Source organism: Lytechinus variegatus, chromosome 17, assembly GCF_018143015.1.
Source record: "Lytechinus variegatus isolate NC3 chromosome 17, Lvar_3.0, whole genome shotgun sequence".
Taxonomy (NCBI): domain Eukaryota; kingdom Metazoa; phylum Echinodermata; class Echinoidea; order Temnopleuroida; family Toxopneustidae; genus Lytechinus; species Lytechinus variegatus.
Genome location: NC_054756.1, coordinates 13730606 through 13743884, shown reverse-complemented (window position 1 = coordinate 13743884; position 13279 = coordinate 13730606). Strand labels below are relative to the sequence as shown.

At 37.2% G+C, this 13279-nt stretch overlaps 1 protein-coding gene across 1 annotated transcript in view; it reads right to left on the bottom strand.

The window, feature by feature from the left end:
• Positions 1 to 10526, bottom strand: part of LOC121431250 (deleted in malignant brain tumors 1 protein-like) — a 37358-nt gene extending 26832 nt beyond the window's left edge. The window contains exon 1 of the mRNA XM_041628760.1: positions 10451 to 10526. Coding sequence (XP_041484694.1) covers positions 10451 to 10526 — 76 coding nt within the window. The remainder of the gene's footprint in view (positions 1 to 10450) is intronic.
• Between the last annotated feature and the right edge of the window lie 2753 nt (positions 10527 to 13279).

Sequence of the window (13279 nt, the reverse complement as noted above, 5' to 3'; positions counted from 1 at the left end):
TAACATTTTTTCTTTTCTATGCTCGCCGTAGCCATGGCGTAGACCTCAAATAGAATATTTTGAGAAGTTTTGTAAGCATGAGCAGGATGGGCATCTATCTATCTGTCAGCGCGAGCTGAAAATTTTTGATATTCTGACCGAAAGTTTGAAAATTCTAAGCACTTTTGGTAATCATTAGGCGATCATTAACAGGATGTCCATCTAAACTAATCATTCGAAGCACGAATCACCTCAAAAGTCGAATCCCCTTTCCTATAGGTCGAACATTACTGATCTTATAATATTTAGATCAGAGTCGAACATCAATTTGGCGCCCCCCGGTCGAACTTAAATTTGACGCCCCCCCCGGTCGAACTTCAATTTGACGCCCTTGGTCAAACATAAAATTGGCCCCCCTAATGTAGAATATAAATTTGGCACCCCTTCCTAGGTTGAACATCAAATTAGCGCCCCAGCACTTTTATCATTTCCCTCTTTTTCTCTTCTCTCCTTTTTCTATTCTTCCTTCTCTCTTTCTTTTCTCCCTTTTCTGTTTCTCTTCTTTCCCCTTCCCTTTTCTTTCCCTTTCTTCCGTCCCTCTTTTTGGTGCCCCTTTTTCGCCTACCCGGAAGCCCGGGCCCCGAAAGCCCCCACCCCCTCCCTCCCGCCCAGAATACGCGCATGGGCATATAGTGCGTACACTTTGGAAACTTTCTATGAAATGAAATGTGTAATGAAAAATATCATGAGTGTGACAAGCAATTCATTGTATACTCACTGCATGTATATTCCCCCTGCGGCCACCGTGAGGGCGCCTTGCGGCCACCTCGCGTCTGCCGTAGTATTTGTCAAAAACCTACGGCCAGCGCAGAGTCGCCCTATAGGGCGACCGTACGTCATGATTTCAAGGACATACGTCAGCCGTAGATTTTCTGTCTCCATAAATTAAAAAATACGCCGTGCGGCAACCCTATCATATGTGACCGCTACAGAAAGTGGCCGTGGAAATTTTGCGGCGACCGTAGAATTGCTAGTCGCCGCAGAAATTTTAGAATCTACGCCGGCCGTAGGAAATGTGACCGAGGTATTAATAACCCAAAATAGTGCAATGCATAACCTAAACGGTATGCGGAATGGGGATCGGGTGACCGACGTCACCCACCCGATATTTCTTTTTCATTCTATTATCACAATTATTTTTTTTCATAGTAAGGTCAAACAAGTTTGATTCCTTCCTGAACATGTGCAACTGACAATTTTTTTTTTAAATATTTTGTGGTTTTAAGAGTTACCTTTATTGTAAAACATGCAAAGACAAGAATATCGCATCATTTTTTTCAATAAAACTTATAAGTGATAATGAATGTTTGACATCATACAATCTCTATTTTCCACATGACTGTGCTTTGCAAACAACTGTTTTCGTGAAAAAAATCTTTAAAATGCAATAACCCTTTTCAATCTTTCATCGGATTTCGTTGTCTACATCATTTTATACTTGTCTGTTTCATTTTTTTGCTTTTTATTCAAATCATAGTTTTCTTGAATGGATATCCTGTAAAATAGAGTCAATTCTAAGCTGGTCTGTGAAACATGCATCATAACTTTTGTACCTCACAATAGAGGCGCAATCTGAGTATCTGCCACAGTAAATTGGAAATTTGTCTATAGATCCTCCTTCGTTTTCTTTTTCGTTTGATCTCATCCCACATTTTAATCCCAATTCGTACATCACAATGCAGATCATTTAACCATCAGGTCTAACTTCTTCTATTTAGCCCTTTCACCATTTTTTCAAAATCCCTTTTTTACACCTTCATGGATTCAACATGGATCATCACGGATCTCAGTCCTTGGTGATCCGGGTGCCAAATTGATATTTTTCTAGTATTGCCCGAGTGAATACGGATTCAATTGGGCATTACACGGAAATGTATGGGAAAGAACGGTTTCTTTAAGGGCGGACAAGGTAGCATTAGGGATCTGCTTGCAAGTTACTGGAAGTCAACACGGAATAAACGGATGTTACTAGGTCCTTACACAGACCTTTAAGGTCTCTATATCTCTAGAGAATTGGCCAACATTGAAGTCTATTTTATACTGGCAACGTCTAAAGCGTACACATACATGACCTTGAACACGTACTAACGTTCATGTACGCAAACAATGGAACAAGTTCGACCACGGATTTAGCCGGTATTAGTAAGGAGCCTCCCGGATGCATTCGGTAGCTACGGATGTACAAGGTGGCTACAAGGATAAACATGATTATCCGTCCGTGTACTCCGGGAACATCCGTGTAGCTACCGAATGCACCTTGGAGGCTCTTTGTAAGAACCGGGAGGTCCTTAATATCGGCTATATATCTAGGGACGAAATTTAAGTGTCTATTGTTTGCGTTACATGAAAAATAGTCCGTGTTCATGGCCATGTACATGACTTGTATACGCTTCAGACGTTTCCACAATGAAAGAAACTCCAATCTTGGCCAATGCTCTAGATATCCCAGTAGAGACCGTAAAGGTCCATAAGAGGACCCAATATCATCCGTGTATTCCGTGTTGCATAACTTCTATCTTATCAAGCAGATCCACAGTGCTATCTTGTCTATCCTTGTAAATCCTCGTAGATAATCCTTGTTACATCCTTGAAGTGTAAGAGGGGTGATGAAAATTAGACAAGACAGTCTGCATTGGACTAAGTAATCGTGGAGAAGACCAAATGCAATTAGACCAAATTGTCGATCGTAGAATAGCCCATGTGGTATTAGACACTCGTGGAAAAAGAAGAACTGCTTGAAACCAAATGCGAGCAACTGAATATGTGCAATGACTTAGGCTGCTCTGGGGATTACTTATTTCTCACCAATTCCTTCGCACATGACTCCTGCATCTTCATTGTGCCCGCAGTTGTGATTATAGTAACCGTTATGTCGACAAAATGCGATGTTTGACTCAGTTCCTGTACACTCTACATCATCAAGGATGATTTGCCTGTACCTTCACCAAAGGATGCACTTAAGTTATAAGCTGAAGCTCGTTGATATCCCAATGTATGACAAACCGCATGGGCGTCATTAAGATCCCAACCGTCGTCACATAATGTCCCCCAAGAACCTTGGTAATAAACCTCAACTCGGCCTTCAAAGGATCCTCTTCCACCAATTAAACGGGTCCGGAGAGGTTCTGTATTTGATAATAGATCGTAAGATTACCATGATTAATAGCCAATTGAGGAATACATCTCCCAAAATAATTCACATCAACATTACACTTCTATAAAAATATATAACATTGACCTATAATGAGGTATTTTGGCAAGGACTCAAGTTCAATTGAGTGGTGGTATTTTAAGGAAGGCGTTGTGTTACTATTTGCTTTTAAGTGTTGTTATCTTTGTTTTATTTTTTTTTTAGATGATTCGATCAAGTTAGGTATGTTATTCCAGTAAACAAATGAACGAATATGTATAATTTTTGTTTGTTGCAATAAAAACGACGCTATTGATTGTATTGTTATAAATTACATGATAAAGGTTCCTGCCGCGGACGAGGTTGCAGGGTTATATATCACAGGCATGATTTGATTTCCATCTTTGTTGACGAAGCTCTGTTTTCATTTCTCATTTTTAAGATAAGTTACACTGTATTCACGATATCGTCATTATTTAGTTAATAATGCTGCCAGCAGGGATTTCTTTCACACAGCAAAAACTGTGGTGTTAACCGGTGTACATAGAGGACCACACCAGTTATTTTACACCGGTGTTAAATCGGTGGTGTTAGTTTTACACCTATAGGTGTTATTTCAACACCTATGGTTGTTACATTAACACTCTTTGGTGTTATGTTCAATCTCTAGGGTGTTATTTTAACACCTCAGGGTGTGGTCCTCTATTAACACCAATTGTGTCAGTTTTAACACCACAGTTTTTTTCAGTGCATATTCACGTGATGTCATCAGTTTTTAAACAACATGAACTCAATTAAGGAGTTCTTGCGAGAATCGTTGGATCGTATGCGTCACAACTGGATTTATTTGTGGTAGACCATTAACATTAAATGCATATTTTCTCCGGGGTGGCGTTCCATGGGAGCATAGAGGTGACCACATGCAACCTCCCAGATGAAGTCGTGTAAAACCTCTCTTTCATCCCCATCTCACCTTGGATAGGATTGTTGAGTATTCTGGTTGATAAATCGACGGGTTGACCACGAACCGCCCTGTCTAAATTCGCTTTTAAAGATTCCCATCTTTTTTTATGCCTTACATTTTCAGAAATGAATTTTTTTTGTTTATCAAAAAAAATACAGACCGTTGAAAAGGAGAGTAACTGATAGTTTGTGCCAGAGAACACGTTCTTATGGCACATTTTGCGGGACATTTTGGTAAAAGAAATTGCTACCAAAAGTGTTTCGATAGCGCATCCTGACAGGGTTTATTGCTACCAGAATGCGCAGTTATAACCTGATGTGCCTGCACATTTGATTTAAGACAATATGATATGCAAATTTTGGTAATGGACGTAAAAACAAGATTTGACGGATATGATGTATGGACAGCCAAAAGGGCGAAAATTAAAAGTTTGAGAAATATATGAATATGTCAAAAATAATCCAACATACTTAAATAAATACAAAGAGAAGGCAGAAAAACATCTAGCTGCAAAATCATACTTAAATAAATACAAAGAGACGGCAGAAAAACATCTAGCTGCAAAATCATGGACAAACACATCAGCTTATTACAATCGCAGAAATATAGGTTCACTCAGAAAGAGAGATGGTGTTGGAAATATGGAACTGGAAAAAATAGGAATTTCTATGGCATTCTGAATTGGTGATGGCCTGGAACGGAAATTTAGGCTGAAAATGGGGGCCTCAACCGCGGCACATACGTATCATATTTATAGTAAGTGCCCCGGGGATGGGCCACTGGAGCTGTGGTAGCTTATCGGTGAAACGACTAGTCCAGATTGGACCTTGGTGTATGGAAATTCCCTTTCCCGAAACTAACAAAGAGGGCACATGTCTCCAATCTCTAATCCTGTGCGCGCCATCACCTCATCGACCATCCTCACCTGGTAGATGAATTGGTACTGGCTCCTCTATGTTAGATTTGGGAATGGAAACGTCCATATACCATGGTCCAAACTGGACTATGACCCAACTAGCACGATGATTGTCAATCTAGCATGTCGTCGCTGCACAAAATGACAATCTCCAGCTTTCGGGTGTTTTCCGTGGTGAAGGGTCCCACATTGCATATCCATATTCCAGGACAGGTTTGGGGAGAGATTTGTAACATAGTACCTTGAGGCTTTGGGGCACAGTAGCTGGTTACGTTGCAAGAAGTGTAGAGTTGGCTCTCTTGGTAACCATGCTAATATAGTGGCTCCACTTCATGTTCTGATGAATATGAACATCAATAGAGGCCTATTTAGCAGAGCTGACCTTTTGTAATAGCTGATCATGAATTTAGTATGTACTTTTTAGCGGTTTCCGCTTAATTGTTACTGAGATAGTTTGACACTGACTCCCACTCTTGAAGTTTGCTGGCGTCATCCTGAGATTGGATCTTGCGGTAGAGTAGGCAGTCATCGGCAAACAGTTTTGTTGTTGTCTGAGATGAAATGCAATGAATGAATGAGGTAGATCATTGATGTAGAGTAAAAAGAAGGTCGAGAGCATTGCCTTGTGGTACGCCCGACTGGACTGAATGGGATACTAGTAGCTAGTATTCGATGTACATCAATTGACGTCTATCTTTGAGTTCTTTGAGTTGTGAAGGAAGCCTTGGAACTAGCACAGGGTATATTAGTAATACGAATGCCGTAGAACTTCAGCTTGTAGAGGAGTGGGTGGTGTCAAGTCCTTTGCAAGGTGTTCACAGGTGAAATTAGTTCGATGATACAAGAACATCGCTTACGAAATCCACATTAAGCATGTATCCAGGTGATCCATAATATAGCTGCAGATAACATGTTCTAAGACTTTGCACATGAGATGGACGGCAGAGATATAGGTCTGTAATTCTCCTTTCTTGAACACGGGAGCATCATTTACAATTCTCCAGTCATCTGTGATAATGCCTATAATGGGTAGACACTTTGAATAGTATTGTGAGCGCTGGATGATCTCGTCAGTAAATGTCTTGAGTAATTTGTCAGAAATTCCATCTGGGCCTCTTGCTCCAAGAGGATCAAACAGCTTATTGACACCCGGTTGGTGAAATGTCAATGTCACCAAATTGTAGAACTAATTTATAACGATAAATATTTACTTTCTTTAATGATAACTTTAAATTAGTATTGGTAAAAAGATTTTTTTTGTATGCTTTTAGGTCCCCTTTTAATATCAGTTTTTGCTGAACGGGCATCCTATTGGAATATTATTTAAGTAAATGAATAAATGTAAGATGATGCTATCTGAAACCCAAAACCTGAAAAGTAGTGGAAATTTACAAACTTGCCTCGCTCGCTTGCACATAATGCATTTGTCATAGATCCTCTCAGATTATGATGTGTTTATCATGCTTTTTCACATCAAAAACTGAGAAACACTTTTGTAATTGGTCAAATTGTAAGCAACCCTTTTAAACGATTCTAGGACGTCCCAACATTTTGAAGATTTCGATCAATCACCCCCTCCTCCTCTCTTTGTCTCCTCACTCCTCGAAATAATGCTATGGGTTTTCATTTGATTGATTTATCGATTAGTTAGTTTACTGACTGATTGTGGTGTTAAAACTGACACCAATTGGTATTAATAGAGGACCACACCCTGAGGTGTTAAAATAACACCCTAGAGATTGAACATAGCACCAAAGAGTGTAAATTTAACAACCATAGGTGTTTTAATAAATAGGTGTAAAACTAACACCACCAATTTAACAACGGTGTAAAATAACTGGTGTGGTCCTCTATGTACACCGGTTAACACCACAGTTTTTGCTGTGTGGATGATAGGCTAATGATAATTGGTCGGCTGGCTAACATTGATTGTGTGGTTGATTGATTGATTGATTAAATGTGTGGTTGATTGATCGATTGGTTGATCGATTGATTGGTTGATTGATTGGGTGATTGATTGATTGATTGGTTGATTGATTGATTGTTTGTTGGCAACATGAAATAGTAATATTTTTGTTTTCGGGTGCGAGAAAAAATTTGTGCCGTCCAAAAATCCAAAATGGTCGTCATTTTCCCAGAAAATCACCTTTTTTCCATAACTCTGTTATTTTGTGGAATTTTCACATGATTTTGGTGTCTATAACTATTTATAAGGGAACAAGAAATCCATTAGTGCATGCAGAAAGAGTCGCGTATGATTGGTAGTTGACAGGATACATTTTTTAAAAACTTAATTTCATCATTCGAATGTGTGATAAAAAACACTAAGGCAGACAAAATGAAATAAATATTGATGAAGCATTTGATCAAAATTGACTGAAAAATAAGAGAAGGAATATTTGATTTCTTGAATTTCTGATGTTATATGCAAGCAGCATATACCGTGTTATATAAACTGAATAAATCCCCATTTATTGATGGTTCAAAAACCGAAAATATATGTCTATACAGATTCACGAATGAAAATGATAAGTCTGCAAATGAAGGCAAGGGTAAGACCATTCTCAATTTTCTACAAAACTGCAATTTATCAAATGTGTATCACAGCAATGGTGGAGGTCCGCATACATGTATGTGACGTCACAAAACCGAATTTTTGGAAAAAATAAAAAAATCTGTATAATATTTGATGGACTTTTGCCAAATATTCACCATCATAACTCCAACACAGGGTGAACATGTATCAAATTTTATTTTTGTAACCCCTATAAATACTGGTATCAAATTGCTTGGAAAATTTGATGAAATTGCTCAGAAAGGGATGATACCCCCTCCTCCTTCAGACCTGTCGCGAATTCATACACTATTCAGTGCATATCGCTTGGGATGATCTCCTTGACAGTCATTATGCCAGGTTACGTGTACGAACAGAATACCAAGATCAGGAAGTTCAAGTTGAACGTTATACGTTGTATTTAAAAAGCTATTTATGAGACCAAGGGTGGTCAATATAATACCGTTTAGTATAAATAAGGACTAATAAATACACCCTTAGTGATATAAGTTTATTCAAACCAATCAGGTTATATAATAGAATTATTTAGTACAAAGGTTGGCCCAAAAATACAACATGAAAGGCGTTGGACTCCATAGAAGCAGAGCTGGCGAAAGGGGCCACTAAATAAAATTAATTTATTATTGATGATAAAAGAAACATACATGTAGAAAAATACATATATAGTTACAATGATAAACTAGAAAGTTAACAAAAGTTTAATTGAAGACATTTTGCAAGCTTTGAAATAAGCATTTTCGACATGCAATTTGTAATATAGGCAGTGTTGGACTGGATCTATATGCTTTGATGTAATCTATTCCATTTTAATACAAGCTACATTGTATTACAAATGAATTCAAAGCAGTTTTTATTCTTCCAAATGGTTAATCAGTTGATGGTAATATTTTTTTGACGTATATGGTACGTATGAATTTTGGAGTTAACAACAAAAGCATCTGTTAAAAATGAAAAGTTTGGAGTCGATTGGGATTTGCACATGAATATAAAGCACTAAATCATCAAGGGGCAGAATAATGAGCTGCAGAAAAAAAGAATACTTGGACTTTTGTAATTTGAATATGTAATGAGTCTGAGTTTATTAAAATGATTTCTACATTTAAGTATTTTCAACACGCAACATCACAATAAAATCACGTGAGGCACAATGACATTACATAGTTACTAAAGTTTGTCAGTTTGTTGACATGGTTGAGGTAAAAGAAACGCAACTTATACAGTGCGTATAAAAAAATAACACTTAGGAAAATCCTGTAAAATTATACATTTGTAATATCCTGATAATTTTTCCACATATTAAAAATCGGTACAGATCCATTTAAGCAATTGAAGATATAATTGTCGAAAAATATTTCCGCTTGAGTGAGCACCACTTACTTTTGAAAAGTTAGTGAAAAAATAATTTGCGCAGAACCTCAAAATAGTTATGCGAATAAAAGTAAACCTTAATCATGAAGGACACGTTAAATTTAGCTAGTAAAATTGATTTGAAGATATCTTTTAACTTTTTTAACTTGTTTCCTTACCCAAAACACTTCGAAGAGTGCATTGCGCCCCACCCGTTCCCCCACACACCGAGGCCATCGTGACGATATTTGCTTTACACTGAGCTGTGATTTACATGAAATGGCTTAGGCTTGACTTTCATTTCGTTAATCATTGTCAAGCTTGGGAAAAGTGTGGAGAAACAAGTATCAATGAAAAATGAAATGTAAACCCACTTTAAATGATAAAAACTTAGCAAAAAAATGCTGGAGTTGTTCAGATTCAGTTATGACCTCAGATCCAGCTGGCACAAAAGGGGTAAAGGTTGTGCTTACTAAGTGTTGAAATTTCAATTTGGGTTGAAAAATTGTATCAAAATGCTTGAATGTATCTGTTTTATTTCAATTAACCGAAAGTGCAAGGGAAATGTATGAGAAATGTTTCGCAGTGTAAGTTTGATTTCGCCTTTCCCCTTGACACCGCGTGAAAGCGAGAACTTCTGCGCAGATTTTTGCGAGCTTTACAAAAATGGACAGTGCTCACTCAAGTGTAACATTCTGTCAAAACTTTTATTTTCATTGGATAGAAGAGATCCAAACCCAAGTTTACATGTGAAAAATTTACCTACATGTTGTATATTTTTTTAACTCCCAGGGCTTTTTCAAAGTGTCAACCTTTTTTGATAAACACTGTATATCACGCCAACACTCCTTGAAACCTTGTTACAAATATGCTGACGTGATTTTTCCATGATAAAGGATCATCTACTACAACTCCCAGAAACCGCGCATCTTGACTCCGGATGATCTGATGGCCTCCTATTCGGTAGCGTACGCAGATTTTTTCTAAAGGGGTGGATGTTCAAGCTGAATGAATTGTTGACCCCCCCCAAAAAAAAAAACAATGACAAGCAAAAACAAAAAAAAAGGTCTTCACCACTAACTTTATGTCTTATCGTACCACAAAAATTTGATAAGCAAAAAAAAAACAATTCTTCAAAAAAATCTTCAAAAAAATTCAGTGGGCGTTTTTAATTATAGGAGGGGGGTTCAAACCCCCTAACCACCCTGCGTACGTCAGTGCTCCTATTGATAATTATTTTCTATCATAATGGATTCTTCTACCCCTTGTCCCTGTCGACAAATTGAAAAATTATGGCAAAAATTTTGGTCCGGTATATATTTTTTTTTGTCGGACCTGAGAAAAAATATTGTCATGTTGAGATACATGCGTGACAGTCACATTGATATCATACAAACAATGCTCAGTCGTAGAAAATCCGATTGAACATGTCTTTTTTTCAGTACAAAAAAAACAAGATAATTTGATATCAAAACTCACCAACTGCGAACACGGACACCAACAATTGGATGAAAAGAACTAAAGTAATCATTCCAAATCTCTTAGTTTTCTCCATTTTGGTATGACTTAATCAGAACGATTTTGACACAATGAATAATTCAAAACTTATTTCCTGGTTATTGAGATTATTCCATATTTTAAGGAGCACTTATCTATTTACACATACCTACCTGCTAATGCTGTATAAACATTGTGTACAATAAAAACACTGCAGAAGATCTGTTTACATGATCTAGTCATGTTATCAGCAAACACACAACGTTTTAGGTCCTTACATCTTCGTCTAAAATGGACATTTTATAAAAGGACATTTTTAACGTCGAAGTTTGGACTTGGCATTTTACGCAAAGGACATTTTTTAAATAACGTTTTTAAAACGGTCGTAAACGTTATGAAACGTCCTTTTAAAGAACTTTTGAAAACGTTATCGAACGTGGTAAAACTACAAACAAACAGTTTCAAACGTTTCCAGGTATTGATCTGACCTATTTTGTTGAATGTAATAATGATGGTATTGTTTTTACTTATTGCAAAGAAAGCATGAATGCTAGTGAGCAAGCAGCCAGTGGACCGACGACGGAAGGTCCTCTCCGAGGGACCTGATAATGAGGATGAATGCATTACCAAAGGGCACAAGCTAGTGCACCAAGTGGGAATCGAACTAGCTGGGTCTCTAGAATCCGAAACCCCCGTTCGTCCAATTTCAATCCTGGATTCGAACAAACAGAAACCAATTGTTTTTATTCCCCCCCCCCCCCCATGCCCGAATGTCTTTATTTGTCTCTTTCCTGCTTCCAGTGGCGTAATGAGCAATTTTTGATGGAGCCAGATACTTCATTTTAATCAAGTTTAATTAAAAAAAACTGAGTAGGTATCATGCTTGTTGATTTGTTTGATGTTTTTTTATATTTATTTATATCATGACTAGGTCCATGTTCAAATCGACTTTTTTGTTTGGGTAGGCTTTACCATTAAATGAATTGGACTGGTTGTATTCTTAACGATATTGAGGAATGTTTCAAGAACGTTATTAGACTGGAAAACATTCGATTATAATACCTTAATATTAGCATACCATGTTTAGCAAAAACATATTTTGAAAATAATAAATGACAAGCTATCATAATTCTATAATGCAAAATGATTTGACATAGATTGCAGAGGCCTAAAGCCCATAATGCAATTCAGGGAGTTATTTCATTGGTACATAATCTGATCCCTACCTGATAATGTAAAAGACCTGATTGCTTGTAGTATATAGATAAAGGATACACTCTTTAAAAAGTTGGGCAAAAATGCCCATCTTTTAAACAACCCTGGGCAACATATACTTTCCACTCAACTATTGGTTAAAATCTGCCCAAATTGGGTAATAAATTTGCTCAATTGGATAATAATTGCCAAAATACACTGTCCTACACATGCAGTGGTCAGTATGTTGCCCAACATTTCAAGTACGTAGATAGGAGAGTTTATAGGATCTAGGTATAGGAAAGATATTGAAATAGCAAGGGTATCACAGGGGAATGAAGATGAACAGGTATATAATAAACAATTTTTTTTCATTAATTTTATTAGCAAAAGGATACTCACAGCGCTTCGAAACGTTCATAAAACGTTTTTAACAAGTTCAACGTTTTCTGAATGTTCTAGACAGATTCTAAAGGTTTTCTGACCGTCCGTTGAACTTCCATAGAACGTTGTGAAGATTTCAAAATGTTGTGTTACGTCCTTAACATTCGATAGGTTTTCAGTAGGTCCTTGAGATCTTAACAAAAAAGGGTTTTTTTACATCTATTTTTTTTTCGAATTGTCAATTTCAAACGTTATAAAGAAAACGAAGGCCTTCCACAAACGAAAATCCTAAAAACGTTTTTAGAAAACGTCCGAATTTTGACAGTAATAAGAACGTTCAGAAAACGTCCATTTGTTCGCTGGGGTTAACGATATCACAAAATGTGAATGCCCCCAAATTTTACCTACAACATCAAAAATCACTATTCAAACGTAACATCAAATTCTGTTAAATTACATTTACAATTCTTGATGAAATAGGGCCTACTGGAGGAAACACTGATATCAACTCACGAAGCAAACCGTACTGTCCAAGTTGGAAGGGGGGGACTATTATACTGTGACATTCCCCCACTAGTAGAGAATGACTTTATGTATTTTGTCTATGGAAGGAAAATATTTTCATGATTATGATATAATTATTATCAACATTTCTATAGCGGCCTTCCTCGATAGATTACAAATAGCGTTACACAAAGACAAAAGGTCCAAAGTGTAAAGTACACAAAGTAACTATGATATAACGAAACATGAACGTAGATGTAAATATGAAACTGCAAATAAAAAGGAAAGTCAGGAGTTCAATTTCATAGAGCCCTACTCATTTGATCCACACGTATGTACATTCCCATGAAAGCGCCCCCTACTTATCGTTTTTGCATTTTATCAATGAAGAAAATGAAATGTCGAGTTAACATTTACATCTTCCCCTGTCATGGGCTTAAACTCCCATCACCATTTGTAAGGCAAGGAACACAACGTCGGCCTTATGCCAAAAGGGCCTTAACCCGATTTTAAGGGTTCTGAATATTTTATAATAAATTTAACACATTTCATGTAAAACTTAATAACTTAACACGTTTATCGAAATTGGCTTCAAAAGCAAAAAAAAAACGACCACAAACTTTTGATTATTAGAGAGGCCAAAACCTTTAAACGCCATTATCTCGGAATGGCCAAAAGCAGTTAAGGCCCTTTTGGCATAAGGCCGACGACAATATCCCCCCCCCCCCC